The sequence below is a fragment of the Quercus robur genome, chromosome 11 (genome assembly GCF_932294415.1).
Source record: "Quercus robur chromosome 11, dhQueRobu3.1, whole genome shotgun sequence".
Taxonomy (NCBI): domain Eukaryota; kingdom Viridiplantae; phylum Streptophyta; class Magnoliopsida; order Fagales; family Fagaceae; genus Quercus; species Quercus robur.
Window position 1 is genome coordinate 29,629,535 of NC_065544.1, and position 21,261 is coordinate 29,650,795.

General features: G+C 38.7%; 1 protein-coding gene across 2 annotated transcripts in view; it reads left to right on the plus strand.

The window, feature by feature from the left end:
• Window positions 1-335: 335 nt before the first annotated feature.
• Window positions 336-21,261, plus strand: part of LOC126705611 (pathogenesis-related protein 1-like) — a 45,309-nt gene continuing 24,383 nt past the window's right edge. Inside the window, exon 1 of one of the 2 annotated variants that reach the window (XM_050404704.1) lies at window positions 336-1,238. In XM_050404704.1, the coding sequence (XP_050260661.1) occupies window positions 393-944 (552 nt within the window). In that variant the 5' untranslated portion in view covers window positions 336-392 and the 3' untranslated portion in view covers window positions 945-1,238. Of the gene's footprint in view, window positions 1,239-21,261 lie in introns of those variants that run through there. The other variant, XM_050404703.1, reaches the window with a different exon arrangement.

Genomic DNA, 21,261 nt, shown 5'->3' on the forward strand with positions numbered 1-21,261 from the left:
AATGTAAAAAAAAAAAAAAAAAACTAATGTCGTGGCATCCTTTACGCAATTTGTCGTATGTACCTTATTTCTGTAAGACAAGTTCCAAGTTTTTTTTTTTTTTTTTTTGAGGGGAAAAATTCCAAGTTGATATAAAAATAATAATAGGAAGTCAAACTGATACTAATTAATCTTATCTTAAAGCTATCCAATGGAATTATCATAAAATAATGTTATCCAATGGTGGCGGCAATGTTTCTCAAAAAAAAAAAAAAATGGTGGCGGCAATCAGATTTGTAACCAAGGGGAGTGTTTCTGTTGACTACCATTTTATTAAGCTCTTCAACAATCAACCATTAGACTAGCTTTATATCATCTTGTACCTTTATATCACTATATATAGCCCCTCATAAATGTCCATTTATTATCAAAAGAAACCAAACATGATGATGTTTAAGATTTCACTAGCAATTGTTTGTGTCATTGGCTTAGCCACGGTCCATGTCTCCCTTGCCCAAAACTCACCACAAGACTACCTCAATGCTCACAACGCAGCTCGTGCACAGGTGGGCGTTGGACCCATGAGATGGGATGCAAAAGTAGCTTCTTATGCCCGAAACTACGTTGAGAAACTTAAAGGTAACTGCAAACTTGTGCATTCAGGAGGTCCTTATGGTGAGAACCTAGCATGGGGTAGCCGTGACCTTTCGGGCACAGCCGCTGTGAACATGTGGGTAGCAGAGAAGCCCAAGTATGACTACAACTCTAATTCATGTGTTGGTGGTGAATGCCGCCACTATACACAGGTGGTTTGGAGCAACTCAGTGCGTTTGGGGTGTGCCAAAGTTCGATGCAACAATGGTGCCACCATCATCAGTTGCAACTATGACCCTCCAGGCAACTATGTCAATCAGCGTCCCTATCTAAGAGTTATTCAAGAACCTCTAGGCATCAATAATGTTTAGGGTACTTTTTTGTTTTTGTTTTTTCTGGTTTTGCTTTTTTTTTTTTTTTCCTTAAATAATAAGTGATGGATATGATCCAAGTTGTTCCCATGTTGAGAACCGGGTAATGACTCTTGGGTGCGTTTAAAGAACAGCTAAATTATTTTAAAAACCAAGTCATGCATTATGATATAATAAAAATGAGACATAAACTTATTACTGCTCTTGATCAATGAATACTTTTGTTGTAGCAAGCTTATTTGTGGTGTTATACAGATGGGAATTACTACTAATAATAATTGGATTTATTGAGAAGGTTTTTTATTTTTATTTTTTTTTTCTTCTTCTTCTTTAGTGGCATTCTAACCACACCCCATGACTATCATAAATATATAGCTTCATCTAGTTCGATCTAGCTGAATCTGAATATATAAGGAACGTGGTAGTCATGATTTAGTAAATAAATGGCAATATGTTTCTCTCCTTAATTAGTTGTCCACTTTAACTTCTTTTGTATTTGTTTTTGTTTTTCCTCAAACATGGACCGTTTGGCAGAAAATATTGTCCAGATGGGGTTAAATCTCGGAAAATCAACAAGAAAAACTGATGCATATATAGGGTGCCACATATATTGATACAAATTGTAATCTCCAATTTTACCAAAAATTCAATTTAATCATGTAATTTTTTATTTATTCAATATATTCCTACAACTTTGGTTCATTTTCAATGTGGTCCTTCCATCTACTTTCGTGAGAGGTTTTGCCATTAAGTTTCCCAAAAGGATATAGTTTTGATGTTTTCGAATTTAAAAATGATGTCATTTTTAGGAAATTTAATGGAATAATATGACACAATATGATATATATATATATATATATATCCAAATACCTCTAAGTATTTGACTATTTCCTCGGGTGTATGTAACCCTCTTTCTCTCTGTTACAGATTACACACTATTACAAATATAAATCCCTTGGTGGTGGCTCAAAGATGGTTCAAGAGGTTTTGAACCTAGAATCTTATAGATATCATGAGGTCTTAGGAATCACTTAGCTAACCATTGACAACTACAACTTTTAGTAAAATGAAAATATTCCTTTCACTCGAGTAATTATGCACTGCTTGTGTTAGAGATATATTAGACATACTAGTCCAATGTAATAGGCTCAAACTCATTCCTACTTGTACTAGTAGTCTAGGGTTTAGTTGCCTATATAGACTCATGTTAGGGATTCATTGTAACACAGGTTATTGTATTACACTCTTGCATAATAAAGATGTAACCCTTAATGGATTACTCGATGGATGTAGGCCGACAAGGCTGAACCATGTAACCCTCGTGTTCTCTGTGTTCCTATTCTATACTTTCCATTTCGCATTCACTTTAGCATATACAATATGGTATAACACATTGCGTTGCTAATATATTTAACAGGGCTGTGGGCTTTAGGCCCACCTTGTTTGCTTGTATAGCACACATACTTGTACTACATACTCTGCCTCTTATATAAAGGCACTTATGTATATTTTATTCTCTAAGAAATACAATACTATTCATTCAGTATTTAACATAACTGTAGAGAGAGAAAATTCCTGACCTATCACAAGTTGACACATCATACTACTAAGTCCACAAAATACAACCAATTACAAAACTCCACGTATTATTGCTAAGTTTTGCTATCACTACTCAGAAAACAACAGAAATTTTCCAAGTGCCGCCATACAAAAACCAATCACACATGAATGCATGTAAGTGATGATATAAGCAGTCCAACACGTGTAAGCAATGACATATGCAACCCAGCGCATGTAAGTGATAACATAAGCAAACCAATCAAACTCTGCCATGTGTTGCTCACCCACCCCCAAACTCCTATAAATAGAAGCCTTCCCAAGGCATTTAAAGAGGGAAAAAAAAAAAAGCCATCTAAAGCACAAGCAGCATCAGAGAAGATTCAAAAGCACTTAGAAGTACAGAAGCTCTACAAGAATCAAGCCTTAAAGCCTTCAAGAACTTCAACCTCAAAATTGAAGAACATTCAAAACAGAATCATCCAAACTATCTGTCTAAATCCTAAAGTTTGCTAGAATCAAGCTCAAAAACCTCTAGAAACCTTAACAAACCATAAATCAACAAAGCTCTACAAATTTAAGCCTTTAAAGCATCGAAGAACTTCCACCACAAACCTTCAAAGAAGAAGAATGCACGAAGAACGCACGAAGAACGCAAAGAATGTGAAGAACAAAGAATTTCTAACAAGCTCATAGCTAGAGATTCATTGTAATTCCTTTCAAAAATCTTTGATCCATTCCTCAAGCAAATTGAAGGATATTTTGTGTTTGAGTCAAAATCACATTACCACAATTCCAATCAATAAGTCTTTCAAGGAGATCGAATAAGAGGATCACTCTTTTGTAATTTTAAAGAATTGTATCACACATTCATCAATACGAATTCGCATTTGTGAAACTATTTTACTTGTTTGATTTATTTCAAACTAGAAATTTAGTCATCTACAAATTCTGGCATGCCCGATGGGACCTCTTTGCCTCTCATCTCTTTCTCCTTCAAAAGAAAAGAAATTCGACATCATTTTGCTACCAACTTCAATGGCCTCTAGCAAGAATGTCCGAAAATCTATGGTTGATGCTTCTTGTGCTAATGATTATGTTGGCCTAATCACTCGCAATCGATCCAAAGCTCTTGATTGACTTCAACCCCAATCAACCAAAGAAGGTAGGAAAGCTACCACTAAGGATTCATCTATCTCGAAAGATTTGGAGATCAATAATGAATCATCACCAACAACCTTTTCTATTAACTCTTCACCCATGATGAGAAACTTAAGGAATAAAGTACCTTTAACTCATCTTGTTTCATCATTTTCTCCATCATATCTTGAGGTCATGCCAGTGATGATGACCAACACCTCTACCATGGAAGAAAAGATGGCTGAAATGGAACAAAGGGTCATCCTTCTTATAAAAGCACTTGAAGATAAGGATGTCAAAATTACAATCCTGATGAACAAACTAGAATTACAAGATTCGGGTGAATCAAATCTTGACCCTGAACACCCACCTAGCTTTACCTTGAAAGGAGAAAACGCCAGGGTTAATAAAGGAAAAGGAGGTGAAGGCACTACTCAACACGGACATTCCACCTCAATGGCCTCGATATCTGTCCAACAACTGTAAGACATGATAACAAATACCATTCGAGCACAGTATGAGGGTTCTTCTACTAGTTCCCTCATATATTCAAAACCCTACACAAAGCACATCGACAACATGAGAATGCCAAACGGATACCAACCTCCTAAGTTCCTACAATTTGATGGGAAGGGCAATCCAAAACAACACATTGCCCACTTCGTAGAGACTTGTGAGAATGCAGGAACTTAAGGAAGCCTCCTTATAAAACAATTTGTCTGTTCACTCAAGGGAAATGCATTTGATTGGTACACTGATTTGCAACCTAAATCAATCAACAATTGGGAACAACTTGAAAGGGAGTTTCTTAACCGATTTTATAACACACGTCGAACGGTAGGCATGATGGAGCTTACTAATACCAAGCAGTGGAAGGATGAGCCTGTTGTTAATTATATCAATTGGTGGCATTCTTTGAGTTTAGATTGTAAAGATAGACTTTTTGAAATCCTGGCTATGGAGATGTGCATCCAAGGCATGTATTGGGGACTTCTTTACATCCTTCAAGGGATGAAACCCCAAACATTTAAAGAGTTAGCAACTCGTGCACACGACATGGAATTGAGCATTTCTAGCCATGGAAATATGAAACCTCTTGTACTTGAGGAAAGGAAAGAAAGATGGGAAATAAGGAAAAATGACAGGAATACGAAAAGTAATATCAAAGACTCAATGAATATCAAACCTGCTCCAGTCAAAATTTCAACAAGAAATGTGAAGGCTAATGAGAAGAGGCCCGAGGGAGGCTAACAGCGTGAGACGCGTCACTCATCAGTTAAGGAATGGGAACAAAAGGTGTATCCTTTTCTAGATGCCGATATGCCTAAAATGCTAGAACAACTACTCAAGTTGAAATTAATTGAATTGCTAGAATGCAAACGACCGGAAGAGATAGGAAAAGTTGATAACCCGAACTATTGTAAGTATCATCGTATCATAAGCCATCCAATCCAAAAATGCTTTGTTCTTAAAGAACTCATCATGAAGCTAGCTAAGGAAAGGAAAATTGACTTGGATTTTAATGATGTTGCTCAGTCAAACCTTGCAACATTTTCCTGCGGGTTACCTAGTTGCATGTCTCCAACTCCTAAGTTGGGAGCAAATACTTGTTCAAGTTCAGCTCTCACAAGAAGCATCTGATTATAGCTTAAATGATGATAAAAGATTAACAATGGATGAGGAAGAGGGCTGGACGATGGTTACTCGCAGGAGATGGCAAATAGACGAACATTCCCTTTTCATTTGATCACCCAAAAGTCCAGAAGAGCACAAAACCAGATTCAGCCTCGGTCAAGAGGAAGGAGCGATAAAAGACAAGAAAGACTGGGAACAAAAATGTATGACGATTTGGCACAAACCCAAAAACCTCAAAATCTCATCACATTGTAAGAATTCTTCCCCATAAAATTCTTTCAAAATGACTCAACAGAGGCCGTGCATATAGTCTCTCATTACGAAATTCATGTTGAAAAGGAGAATGTTAACCATGGCAATCCAAATAAAACTTTGTCATCTTTAAAGGAACTCCAATCTCGAGTCGATGAAGTTGAACTCTTGCAATCCTCCACCTCACCAAAAAAAAGTGCTCACCCAAGCTCTTGAAAAGCCAGAGATGTACACCCTTTCTACCAACATGCTTCAACAAACCTAGGAATGTTACGCATGCTCTCCAGACTTAACTTTCACTGATGAGGATCTATTGTTAGGCTCTAGGCCCCATAATCATCCACTTTATGTCTTTGGTTATGCCTGTGAACAAAAGATCGATCGTATTCTCATTGATGGAGGTTCAGCTGTTAATATACTACCAAAAATGACAATGAGACGACTTGGTCTTACTATGGAGGAATTATCGCATAGTCATTTGGTCATTCAAGGTTTTAACCAAGGAGGACAACGTGCAATCGGCATGATACACTTGGAATTAATCATTGGAGAATTGGCAAGCAACATTTTGTTCCATGTCATTGATGCCAAGACAACCTACAACATGTTGTTACGACGTCCATGGATCCATGGAAACGGAATAATGCTGTCAACTTTGCATCAATGTTTCAAGTTCCTTCGAAGTGGAATAAAAAAAGTCAATGCTGCCTTGAAGCCTTTCGCTGAGACTGAAGCTCACTTTGCTGATGTGAAGTTTTATGTAAAAGATGACATTCCAAATGAAGTTCTCCCAGTTGAGATCCCATCCATGGAAAGCAACCAGGGTGAAAAGGAGCATGTTTGATTCATCACTAGAAAGCATATTCCTTCCCCAAAGAAAGGTCTAGAATGTGGGAATGATCATTCTAGTGAATCTACCAATAATTCAGTGAGAGAAAAAATTTCAACGCTTTCCAACAAACCTCCATTCCTCCATTATGTACCATTATCACGCCGCAAGAAAGGACAATCACCATTCACGGAATGCCTTCAATCTATAGCAAACATGAGAAGGCCTCCTACAAAGCTTACGATGGAGGATGTAGCCATATTGAAAGAAAATCATGCCATGCCTTTAACTTCATCCACAAATCCTTTACCCTCGAAGCCACTAAATGGATTCGTGAGGTCTTCACAAAGTCTGACCCAAAGGCATATAGGCTGTTAGCCAGAGCAAGTTACGATTTCTCAAAACAAGGCGACCTAGGGCAATTGATTCCAGAAGTCACCGGAGAAAAGGCACATGGTCATAGCAAAATACAAAGGATAATGTGGCTTGAAGGGCATGAAATTCCTATCTAAAAGATTGGATTAGGTTATACTCTTGAACAACTAGCTCAGATATGGAGCAAGAAAAGAAGCAATGCTTCAAGTTCCCAATACATAATAGTGGAGGTCGGCGAAAGTTCGAATCAAAGAAAAAATCACCCTTCATCACATGTCTCAGTGTTTGATCGTATTGAGGCCTCATCGTCACGAATCACAATGTTCGACAAGTTAAATACAACTTGCTTGATACAAAATCGGGACACTCTTACTTGTAAATTAGCCTTTGATCGACTGGGGACAACAAAAAGGCCTGTTGATAGTCATTCTCAAAATTCAATGAACTTTGAGGTTCAAGGGGAGAAGAAAGCTAATGATGAGATCCGTAATAGCATTCCTTCATGCATGAAATGTAACTTTACCCTAGATATCGGCACTAAAGGATCGTTCAAAGTCAAAAGGCGAACGATTATACACACAAGTCAGTCACTTGTCTGTAATGAGCAAATTGAAGAGTTATCATCCTCGTTTCATATTATAGTAGAAGAGGATACATTGTCAGATACTGAAGCAACCAATGAAGAGGTCGATGAAGATCCTCCAGCCTTGGAAGATGGAGGACTAGCTACAGTTGATGAACTTAAAGAGATCAATTCAGAAACTGTTGAAGAACCTCGACCAACTTTCATCAGTGCGCTTCTCACCTCTAAAGAAGAAGAAGGGTACCTCAAGCTCCTAGTAGAATATAAATATGTGTTTGTTTGGACTTACAAGGAAATGCCTAGGCTCAATCCAAGTATTGCTCTACACCATTTGGCAATAAAGAAGAGCGTACGCCCAGTCAAACAAGCCCAAAGACGCTTTTGGCCAGAGCTTGTCCCTTAAATATAAACTGAGGTTAATAAGCTAATTGAGGCGGGCTTCATTCGTGAAGTATAGTAACCAGAATGGATCGCTAACATTGTCCCTGTCAAAAAGAAGAATGGACAAATCCAGGTGTGCGTTGACTTCCATGATTTGAACAATGCATGTTCCAATGATGATTTTCCATTACCCATCACTGAGGTCATGGTTGACGCCACTATTGGTCATGAAGCTTTATCTTTCATGGATGGTTCTTCAGGTTACAACCAAATTCAAATGAATCCTAAGGATGAAGAGCTTACAGCTTTTTGTACTCCTAAGGGAATTTATTGTTACAAAGTGATGCCTTTTGGACTAAAGAACGCTGGTGCTACTTATCAACAGGCCATGCAGAAGATCTTTGATAATGTACTTCATAAATACGTGGAGTGTTATGTTGATGATATGGTGGCTAAAACGAAAAGGGGGGAAGACCATCTGGTAAAACTGCAATCTGTGTTCAACCGCCTAAGAAAGTATCAGCTTAAAATGAACCCCTGCAAATGCGCTTTTGGCATAACATATGGTAAATTTCTTAGTTGAAATTGACCAATTGAAAATTGAAGCTATCCAAAAAATGCCAAATCCAAGAATCTACAAGAACTTAAAGGCTTGAAGGGAAAGTTAGCCTACATACGACAATTTATCTCGAACTTAGCTGGTCAATGTCAACCTTTCAATAAATTGATGAAGAAGGATGTGCATTTTGAATAGGATGAGGCTTGTAGTAATGCTTTTGCGCACATCAAAAGATACTTGCTTAATCCTCCAGTTTTAGGTGCTCCTATCCTAGGAAATCCTTTGGTGTTGTACATCGTGGCACAAGAAAAGTCTCTAGGTGCTCTTATGGTGTAAGAAAATGAAGAGGGGAAAGAAAGAACCCTTTATTATCTAAGTCAAACTCTGAATGGGGCTGAATTAAATTATTCTCCTATCGAAAAGATGTGTCTCGCTCTTTTCTTTGCCATAGACAAACTAGAGCACTACATGCAGGCATATACAGTCCATTTGATAGCAAAGGCGGACCTAATTAAGTATGTCCTCGTTAGGCCAGTAGTTTCGGGTCGTATGGCTCGATGCACAGTCTTGCTACAACAATATGAACTTGCATATGTTCCCAAAAAGCTATCAAAGGACAAGCATTGGCAGATTTCTTAGCTGATCACCCAGTTCCATCTGATTAGGAGTTCTCTGATGATTTCTCGGATGAAGACGTGTTTTACATTGAAGTAATGCCACCATGGATGATGTTTTTTGATGGGGTTGCATGTCAAGAAGGAGCAAGGGCGGGTGTAGTGTTTGTTTTTCCACAATGGCAAATACTTCTATACTCGTTCTCATTAAGTGAACTTTACTCTAACAACGTAGTCAAATATCAAGCATTGATTATTGGTCTACAAATGGCCATTAAGATGGGCATATCGTAACTTGAGATCTTTGGGGATTCCAAATTAGTTATCAACCAAATCTTGGAGCAGTTTGACGTCAAGAAAGAAGACTTTATCCCTTATTGCAAATATGCGAAGAAGTTGCTAGCAAAGTTTGAGGCCATCACATTGGAGCATATACCAAGGAAGGAGAATAGACAGACTGATGCTTTAGCTAATTTGGCTACCGCCTTAGCATTATCCCAAGAAGAGACAACCAAAGTTGCTATTTCCCAAAAGTGGGTGGTACCTCTAGTGATTGAAGAAGAAGAAGAAAAAGAGCAAGCCAAAATTATTTTCGTATGCCTTGTTGAAAAAGAACATTGGCGACAAGTGATCATTGAATACCTTCAACATGGAAGACTCCTGGATGATAAACACCACAAGATTGAAGTTCGGCGGAGGGCTGCTCGATTCATTTACTATAAGGACACTCTCTTTTGCCATTCATTTGATGGATTGTTTCTCCGTTGCTTAGGAGAGGAGGAGGCTAAACAAGCCTTAGAGGAGGCTTATTCTGGAATATGTGGTACACATCAGTCGGGTCCTAAGTTACACTACAGGATCAAATGAATGGGTTACTATTGGCCTACGATGGTGCAAGATTCTATGGAGTGTGCTAAGAAATGCGAAGCTTCTCAATATCACGCAAACTTCATCCACCAGTCGCCAGAACCTCTACACCCAACTGTAACTTCTTAGCCTTTTAATGCACTGGGGCTTGATGCAATAGGACCATTACCAAAATCATCCGATGACCATTTGTACATCTTGGCTGCAACTGATTACTTCTCGAAGTGGGCAGAAGCTATGCCTCTTAGGGAGGTGAAGAAAGAAATGGTGCTCAATTTCATTCGAACTCACTTGATCTATCGATATGGTGTCCCTCGTTATATCATAACTGATAATGGCAAACCGTTCTACAATAGGCTGATAATAGAGCTATACAAGAAGCTTGGATTTAAACAATACAACTCCTCCATGTACAATGCCCCGGCAAATGGATTGGCTAAAGCATTTAACAAAACACTTGGCAGTTTGTTGAAGAAGGTGGTATCCAAGACAAAACGAGACTGGCATGAAAGAATCAGAGAAGCATTATGGGCATATCGAACAACATTTCAAACGCTTACTCAAGCGATGCCATATTCTCTCGTCTATGGAGTGGAAGCCATCCTTCCCTTAGAATGCCAAATCCCATCATTATGGATTGCCATTCAAGAAGGACTGACTGAAGAAGAAAAGCTAAGCTCAGATTGCAAAAATTAAAGGCACTTGATGAGAAAAGGCTCAAGGCCCAACAACGTCTTGAGTGCTATCAAGCTTGTCTTTCAAGCACATTCAATAAAAGAGTTAAACCACGATCATTCCAAGTCGGTGACTTAGTCCTCGCCATTCGAAGACCTATCATCACAACTCGTCGTACAGGCAATAAGTTCACTTCAAAATGGGATGAACCTTACGTTGTGCAAGAAGTCTACACCAATGGAGCTTACAAGTTGATTGATAATGATGGTGTAAGGATCGGCCCCATCAATGGGAAGTTCCTTAAGCGCTTCTATGCTTGAAAATCAAGGACTGCTTCTTGGTAAGAGTTTAAATTGCCCACTATAGCGCTGCAAGTATACATGATGTCTTCCCATTACTTTTGAAAGCATACCAATAAAAAGAAATTAATCCCCTTCTATGTCACCAATTATGAGAATGGCGTAGTGGTTGGAGGCCCATGTCACCCTTGAGGCCAAGGTCTCGAGTTCGATTAGTAGTGATACCCATTATTACGCAATTGGTACCCATGAAATGCTGTGGGGTGTGGGGCGAGGATTACACACGTGAGCCCTCCCTTTAAAAAAAAAAAAACAGAAAAACAAGAAAAAATTATGAACAACTTGATGACTTGATCCCTCTCAGGGTATGTAGGCAACTTAGTATCTTTTGCTAAGTTCAATCACACACTAAAAAAATTATTATCAAATTATGAAAAAAAAAATGGAGCAGAGAATAAAGTCTTCTTTATTGATTGACAAAAGGAAAATAGTACAGGGGAAAGCATGATGACACATATAAAGGGAGTTAAAACAAAAAGATTACACATCCATTTCAAGTCTTTCAAGCTAGAACAATTATCTTCCAGAAGGTCTTGTATCTTCTCTAATGCCTCCATATCTTGATCTTCAAGAACGAGAGTGGATTTGACTTCTTCAAGTTGTTCTTCCAAGGCTTGCACAACATCGTCTTGTTCAACTTGATGAGATTTAGTTTAAGACAGTGATTACTCTAATTAGGCAAACTCAGTTCGCAAGTCAGCCATCATTAATGTAATGGTATCAAGATCGGTCTTCAAAGATGTTTTCTTGTGCGATGCTTTAGAAAGGAGGAGTTCAATTTCAACCTCATGCCGAATTAAGTTGACAGGACTTGGTTGTTTATTCAGAGAGTCTTTCATCCTCAAATAGTCTACAACCCCTTCGCAATATTTGTCAACATGTTTGTGCAAGTGTCGAGGGTCCACTCCAAGACTTTCAATACCACTATAGATTTCATTTATTTAAACTTGTGGGAGGATGTTGTCCACAGTGATTGCTCTAATTAGGCAAACTCGGTTCGCAGGTCAATGATGGTATCAAGATCGGTCTTCAAAGATGTTTTCTTGTGCGATGCTTCAGAAAGGAGGAGTTCAATTTCAGTCTCATGTCGAATTAAGTTGACAGGACTTGGTTGTTTATTCAGAGAGTCTTTCATCCTCAAATAGTCTACAACCCCTTCGCAATATTTGTCAACATGTTTGTGCAAGTGTCGAGGGTCCACTCCAAGACTTTCGATCCCACTATAGATTTCATTTATTTCAACTTGTGGGAGGATGTTGTCCACAGAAAGAGTCAAAATCTTGTTTAAAACAACATCTCATAACATGGAAGCCCCTTTCCTACGCACAGAAGAAACATGCGCCATGCCTTGAAACATAGAGACTTCCGGATGGTTGGTCGGTTGTAGGGATGAAAGAAATGTCCTTCCTGTCTCGGTTGGAAATTTGGACGATGTACCAACATCAGCAAACTTACGCCTCTTGAGATCCGAATTCTTCGCAGATGGCTTTGAGATAGTGGACTCACTATTTGTAAGAAGATGCCCATGATTAATAGAAGTCTCTACATCAACACCCTTCATTAGACTCTTCAAATATTTCCAATTGTAGCCCAGGTCATTACACACCTCCTCTTCAAAAATTTTAATGGCATCCCTAACTGGTACAACAAGCGAACCTTTGATGCCTTGACTTCGAGCAACTCCGATATGTTGAGATGAGTCTTTTGAATGACGATCATCTTCAAGACGACATTGTGCAAACTCTGACAAGGGCTGTGGAATGTATGTGTCTTATAGTTCCTTCTTTCCCTTTTGTGATTTGTTGGATGTCATTGACTTAACATGGAAGGAGGCAATGCCAGCTAGAAAATCTTTTCCTTGGGTAAAATCATTTCCACGAACTCCTTCCCACCATTGTCTGTGGCTATGTCTAACCCAGCTTCCAAAGTTTGTGGTAAAAGCCAAAATGAGTACTTTGGAATCTATGTTGCAGCAAGTGAAAGATTGGTAGAATTGGTATAGATCTTTTAAAGAGCCTGTATGAATTTCTTCCTTCAAATCACTTGGAATGTCTTGATGAAATCCAAAGCGCTGACTGAATCGGTGAGGACTATATGCTTCTACAATGTGTTGGTCTTCACATCGAAGTGACAAGTACCCTGAGCGACGACTCATAAAGTAGTCAAACTTCTGAATGGATAAGTGATCATTGTCGATAAAAGTCAGGTCATAGCTTTTCTTGAAAGCAATTCGGTGCCAAAGAAAGTTGGTGGCAGTTTGTATGTGCTTTCGTGTAGAGAATTCGTTAAACGGAGAGGCGTAGCCTACACCAGAATATTTAGTCATCAAAGGATCAGATAGTTTATCATGGGTGATGCGATTGCTTCTAACAAAATGACCTACCCAGGCATAAACATAATGAATGGCAAAACTAGCTCCTGACTTACTTAGAGTAGGAGAGGAAGAAATGGTGTTAAGTCCATGATAAATGCTAGCCAATACTGGGGGAGTAAGGCCAAAATAACGGCCATTGGCTATGGAACTAGCGATCTTGAAAGTGCCTGGACAAATGCTATACGAATTCTTGATAGGAAAGACAAATATGCATAGCCAACAGGAAAGAAGTGCCGATAAGTAAGTCTCCTCCTTTAAGTCACCCTTAACTTGAAGATCCGCAAAGACCCCGTGCTCTTTATCAGATCATGGTCCATGCTCATTTATTACGCCAAAGGGATTCTGACTACACTTGGGAATGGTTGTCCGTCTCATTGGTTTTCTAGGAGTTGGGTACTTACCATTTCCAATAAACCAAAAGGTAATCCAGTCACGAACACTCACTTTCCCTTGTCTTTTCAGCCGGTTTTGAAGGTGATGATATGCCATGAAAATGTAGCGACAGTTGTGTGGCGGGTAGGGTCATCCTTGGTCATTGATTCCATCTAGCTCTTGCACATTGGGTACTACTTCGTCATAAAATGCACCTGTGCAACGAAGTCCACCAATAATGGAAAGATCCCACGGTGTGATGGAAATTTCCCCAACTGAGGTATGGAGGGTATTGGTTGACGAACTCCAACACTCACAAAATGCTTTCATGAGATTCTCATCATAATCATATGTGAACAAGGAGGCAAAGACAACACTGTAGAGGTGGGTCGCATCAAGGAGGTGTTTACATTGACCAAGCACATCTTCTAGCCAATCCCAATAAAGGGAGAAGTAGGAAAAACCTCCGTTTGCGTTGAAGGAAAGATCCCAACTAGCACATTTTGCAATTATCTCTCATCCCAAAGTGTTGTACGGCTTTGATTTAGCAACATTTTTGTGATGCGAAGTAAGAAGGATAATTGTCTCCAAGTTAGAACTGCCCTCAGGGGGAATAACCTGTGACCATTTCGACAAATTGAGAGGATAAGAGTTATGGCTCCATCTCTCCAAAAATCTTCCAATTATGGGTAGATGAACAATCAAAGTCGTAGCCTTTGCATCTTGTCATCTTTCTCCTTACAAATGAACAAGGCTGGATCTTGACCAATCTTCGAATCCTTGAAAAAGAGCATCATGATAGTTATAAAATAAATAAATAAAAATAAAAAAGATTAGTAAAGATAAAACATTAAAAAAAGAAAAAAAGAAGAAAAAAAATTATTAAAAAATGGAAAATAATAATAATAATAAAAGTAATTAATTAATTTATAAAAAAAATAAAAAAATAAAAAAGTAAAAAGGCATAAAGTGTTGGGTGGCTTTATATAAAAAACTTCTGAGATAACAGACAAAAATAAAGAGGAGAGTAGGCAAGCCATTAAATGCTACCACCAAACAGATATTGTTTGAGGTTAGACTTTGCAATTCAAATGCACTCAAAGCCAAAAAATAATGCACTACGTATTAATAGAAGGGAACATGGTGTCAGAAAAAATTTATTGCGCTAGACCTAAGATGAAGTTCTAAGTCTACAAAGAGTAGTATATTGTTTATAATGATAGACTGACAGTGCTACCAACCTTGAAAGCAGTAAGAAACACTTGTTGGTTAACCAATCTGCCTATGATGTCAAACACTGTCAGAACCACAACGTAGACTAAAATGGCAACTAGTCCAACAATGCCTGCCGTCTCCTCTTCCGAATTTCTAAAACTTCTAACAAGATTTCCCAAAAATCAACTCACAGAAATCTTCTAAGGACTTCGAACAACAAGACCCAGAAAAGACGTCCATAGTAGAGCCATAACACACTGCCACGCACGGCCACAAATTCCCAATGACCCGTGGGTTTCTCATTTAAATCTACGTAAATCTGAGAAGAATTTTACAAAACCGATGCCACCACTAGATCCATCGGCCTCCAATCTACCAAACCTGAAAATATCAAGTCCAGATGCCAAGCCACGCGCCTACACGCACCACAGAGGCTTCAAAGATCGTGGCCTCCTTCTTCACTTTTGTGCAAATCGGGCCACCAATTTAGAAAACAAAAACTACCACTAGATCCAGTAGGCCCCAATCTACAAAACCTAAAATTTCAGGCCCAAATGATCAGCCACACACTGACACGTGCCAACATAAGGTCTGGTGATCACCAACATCATTTCACGCGCTCACACACGCTGACGCAGATTCCTACACGCTCGAAGCGCAAACGCGTTGCACGCGCCACACGTGTACATGCGCCCTCCAACGCTATGACGTCATTGATGATGTCATCCTCCACTAAACGATTTGACCTGGATTGACTTGGAAATCTGACCTGGTTCGAACCGCCTAAAAAAAAAAAAAAAAAAAAAAAGACTAAGTTGAACTTTGACTTTGACCAAAAAGTCAAAATTTTCAAAAGGGGCCTGTCCCACTCAGTTTTTTGAATACATTCCAATTTTGGAATCCGTTTCTTTGTTTGAGACTCGAAAATTGTGCAAATAGTCCAATTTACAGAAAGTTGACTTTTGCACAAATCCTAACCAAAAGTCAAAATTTTCAAGAAGGACCGGTTTTGCCCAATTTTTCACGCAGATTCTGATTTTGGGGTCTATTTCTTCATTTGAGAATCCAAAATTGCTCAAATAGTGTTATTCTACAGCTGTTGGCTTTAATGTGAACTTTGACCAAGAATCAAGATGTCCGAGCAAAGCTTGTCCTATTCAGATTTTCACATAGATTCTGATTTTAAAATCCGCTTATTTGTTTTGGACTTAGAAACCACCTATATGACCCACTTCTCCTAAGTACTAACAGTGTCCAAAACTTAAGCTCCCAAGATCAAAATTTGAGATTCATCCATTTGGTCTGGATTCCCTCAGGGTTATTCTCCAGACTTCATCAAGGCTTCCCTTTCAAAGTACAAATGAACTCTCACAAGTGTGTCTTGAACTTGAAATTACACTAGGTCACTAGTTCAACCTACCATTCTTGTTCGTTGCCTACCAATCTCCAACCTACCATTCCCGTTCAATAACTACCATTCTCATCCACCATTCTCACCAAAAATTCTCAACCGCCATTCTCAACTACCCATCTACCGTTCTTCATCTCTCCGCTATAAATAGAAAGGTTAGATTCATCAAAAACTCATCAAGAAAAACACACTGAATCATGAAATAAAGATTTGCTTCTTTCAAATTTTCAAGTCCTCCTTCTCACAGCCATTTCTCACTATGGCCTCATCATTCTCAACACTTAGCAACCAATATTTCTTCATAATCAATTTGAAATCAACCCTCTCATGGTTCAGTAGAAACCCTCTTCATAGCAACATTGTAGTTTTGAGATCCAAACAAATTTTGGTTCTCCCCTTATCGACCACATTTGTCCATAAAATTACTCATAACAAGGCTAGTATTGTCGTTCTATGCTTCCTCGGACTTGGTTGGCCAGGAAATCTAAGTCCAATAGAGACACCTGTTCCTAAGCTCAGGGCTCCCGTAGTCTCTCTCCAATTGCTTGGTCTTCTAGCTGAAGCAGCGGTTCGGAACAAACAGCAACTTGGCTGGTTTCTAAAACTAGGATCACAAGTTAGCTTCATCTTTCATTTTTCTATGCTTTTCCAACAAGTGGCATTAGGTGAAAGTGGTAATACGTGTTGGGGTATCCTACAAATTTTCCCCCATCCAACACTTACAATAACCTCCAAGGTACCAACTCATCAGAAATTAGCCTTTGTTGTCGATAAATGGTCGCCAAAGTTCCATGTCCCCACCAATGTGGGACCCAAAGGTCATCGTTGCTGGTACCTCAAAACACATTTTCTGGAATTACTCCAACTTAAATTCTACTTGAAGTATTTCAGAAAATACTCTTCTGAAATTACTTCAACTTAATGTCTGTCAGCATGGTCCCATCACACAGGCGCATTCTACGACTTGTCGCCAGACCTCATTTAGCATGCAGTCAGTCCCGTATCCCAAAGTATACTCCCCAAAAACATCTACACTAGAGGGTCCCCAACGTATAGGGCCAACGCCATGGTGGCGTATGTTTCACCCATTCACTTTGCTTCATTTCCATCTTCTTCACACCACCACCAGCATACCCAAAATCCATAGGCTTTTGAAACTATCTCAACTTAACCTGAGTGATATGATAACACATGCGCACTCAACCACTTTCCCACATGTCCTCGCCGTAACCCAAAGTATATTATTCGGAAATTACTTTGCCTGGACTTCTTAAAAACATAAGGCTAGCCCCATGACTCTGCATGCTGTACCCAGTCACCATCCTCGCCTCTTCCCTATCTTCTACACCCTGTGATCACTGCTAACAATCCAAAATACTCTTCTGAAATTACCTTAGCTTAACCTCTGCTGAAATGATTCAATCTTACAAGTACATCCAACTTCTTGCAAATAACTTTTAGCCTCACCAACCTACTCCAAGTACCATGGAACACTCTTTTGAAATTACTTCAACTTAACCTCTGTTGAGAAGGCTCGGTCACATAAGTACATTCAAATACTCGCAGACCCCTTTTCTATCTCATCAAAGCCTTTTATATGGGTGGGTCTACTCTTCAGAAATTATCTCATCTTGCTGAAAGCTCCACCACCTTTAACTACTTCACTTGAAGAGTCAAGTGTAAAAATCCGTTTTCGAAACTCATTCCCACACCACACTTCGAAAACTGTGTGTGTGAATGAGTCTTGAAAGGGCATTTATAGAAAGGGAAAATTCCAGACCTATCACAAGCTGACACATCATACTACTAAGTCCACAAAATATAGCTAATTACAAAACTTCACGTATTGTTGCTAGGTTTTGTTATCACTACTTAGAAACCAACAGAAATTTGCCAAGGGTCACGCAAAAACCAATCACATATCAGTGCGTGTAAGCGATGACATAAGCAGTCCAGCACGTGTAAGCAATGACACATGCAACCCAGTGCATGTAAGCGATGATGTAAGCAAACCAATTAGGCTGTGACATGTGTCACCAATCAGACTCTGCCACGTGTCGCTCACCTACCCCCAAACTCCTATAAATAGAAGTCTTCTTAAGACATTTAAGGAGGGAACAAAAAAAAGCCATCTAGAGCACAAGCAGCATCAAAAAAGATTTAGAAGCACTCAGAAGTACAGAAGCTCTGCAGGAATCAAGCCTCAAAGCCTTCAAGAACTTCAAGGACTTCAACCTCAAAATCGAAGAACATTCGAAGCAGAATCATCCAAACTATCTGCCTAGATCTTAAAGTTTGTTGGAATCAAGCTCAAAGCCTCTAGAAACCTTAACAAACCATAAATCAACGAAGCTTTACAGATTCAAGCCTCTAAAGTATCGAATAACTTCCACCACAAACCTTCAAAGAAGAAGAACGCATGAAGAACACGAAGAACGTGAAGAACAAATAATTTCTAACAACCTCATAGCCAAAGATTCATTGTAATTCCTTTCAAAGATATTCGATCCATTCCTCAACCAAATTGAAGGATATTTTGTGTTTGAGTCAAAATCACATTACCACAATTCCAATCAATAAGTCTTACAAGGAGATCGAATCAGAGGATCACTCTTTTGTAATTTCAAAGAATTGTACCATACATTCATTAATAAAAATTCGCATTTGTGAAACTATTTTACTTGTTTGATTTATTTCAAACTAGAAATTTAGTCATCTACAATGGTATTAGAGCTAAACTTCATTCTTGGCATCAAACAAACATCTCTAGCAAGCAATGAAAATTATCATATGCACATCTGAAGTCACACATGCTTGCCTGCTACATCTAGACTCCACGGCATCTCGTAGCCATCTTGGCTCAATACTGTGTCAAAATCCAAAAACCAAGCAAACCGTGACTAAACTTCTCAGATTTGTGCACATCAAGCCTTCGCCTAACAAAACCAACCACACAGACGTGCCCCACGGCCTCCTGCAAGAAAAACCTAGAAGTCTAGCGTCCACTGAATGCCGCATGCACCTCTACGTGTTGTTGATGTTTCAACCAACTTCTCCAAGCATTGCTATGGATTTCACAGGTTCAGATCCTCCTCTGGTTACACACGTCGCCCTAAAGGCCTTATAGCCCATCGATTTGCAAATCTATAAAATCTGGAGGTCATCAGGTGTTGCATGCGCCTTCATGCGCTAAATGTTGGTTACACACGCCTCTTGGTCTCGCAAGTGCTACACTTACTAAAAGACTGTTGCTGATGTATTCATGACATCATCTTGTGACGTCATCTAGCCATGACAGTGCCATGCAAGCCCTAGCCATGTCAGCTTTAGTCTAGGTCAGTGGCACATCATCAGGATGATGTCACCAGCTCTGCAGTCCGATTTGTGACTCGACTCCGAAAACCCAAAATCGACCCAAACCGTGTAGACCATTGATTGATCACTATACTTTGACTCTCCCGTTGACTTTTGCTAAGTGCTGACTGTTGACTTTAACTTTTACATTAACATTTGACCAAAAGTCAAAACTCTTGAAATGGCCTATTTTACTCAGTTTTTCGTGTAGATTTTGACTGTGGACTCCGTTTCTTCATTTGAAGCTTCCAAATTGGTAAATTGGCACATTCTTCATTGTGATTTCTTTAAAGGCATTCTTCAAGGCATCTCTAAGTGATCTTCTCATGCTAATCCAACCTCAAGCCTCCATCGAGCTTCTGCCTTGAGTTTGAGGGAGGGTTTTAGAGATATATTAGACATATTAGTCCAATATAATAGGCCTAAGTCCACTCCTACTTGTACTAGTAGTCTAGGGTTTAGTCACCTATATATACTCATGTTAGGGTTCATTGTAACACAGGTTATTGTACTATACTCTTACATAATAAAGATGTAACCCTTAAGGGATTCCTTCATGGATGTAGGTTGACGAGGCTAAACCATGTAACCCTCGAGTTCTCTGTGTTCCTATTCTATACTTCCCCTTTCGCATCCACTCTAGCATATACAACATGGTATAGCACATTGCATTGCTAATATATTTAACAGCTTGCAAGTTGCAACCAGGTGAAGAAGTATTGTGGACTAGATTTCAAAATGACAAGCTTAGCTAGGAAATCAATCCCCCAAAAGAGAAAAGAATATATATATATATATATATATATAATTGGAATGAAGGGATTTGGGCCCAAGTTCACCTCTTTTTACTTTTCTTTTTCTTGATGATTTAAACCCAAGTTCCTTTGTGTGCCAAAATTTAGTATATTGAATGGCATTTTTTTAGTATTTAATATGGAGAGCTTTAAGTATGTAATACTCTAAATTGTGTGGATTTAATTGTATTAGATTGCATAAATGTGTTCATAGGAGCACTTCATTTGATCGATCGAATATTGTAGGTTAAACCAGATTGCAGATTTTAAAACTTAGCCCATCATCCAAATTGCAAGGATTTTGGTGCTACTTTTGCCACACTATAGAAAGAGACTCTAAGGGGTGAAATTTTATAGAGAGAGAAGGGCCTCCTATTTTGTATTTAGGGTTTCTGTACCCAAAACTTTCTCATGCCTTCTAATGGTGATATTCCTTGAAGAAACTCAAAGTTTTGTATTGTAGAAGTTGCTGCCTCATCCATAAAACAAAGTTGCTAGATATCTAAATCTTCAAGTGTGATATTGGGGTTGTGGACTAGAGGTTCATGTTAGGAGCACATCCATATCAAAGAAGTTTGTGGATTTTGGAGTTGAATTTGGTAAATTTATTTAAGTTTAAGAAGAAATAAGGTTATTTAATCTATAAACTTCTATTTGATAGTGGATCTATTCATCTTCGGATTGATAAGGTCAAGTTTCTCCAGGTTTTTATTGTGGAACTAATTTGTTTCACTAATTTTCCAAAGTCATCATATTTTGTGTTCCTTTATATTTTTTATGTGCATGATATTGATGATTATTACATTACCCTAAGGTTGTTTATAATAAATCTAATTAATAACTTGGCCTTAAAACTAGTTAATAGCTGCTTTGACAGTGGTCTAAAACCAACATATTTTTAGCCATTTAACTTTGTTAGTAGAGGGAAATTATAAAACTTTACACATTTTAGTGTTTTTTTTTTTCTTTTT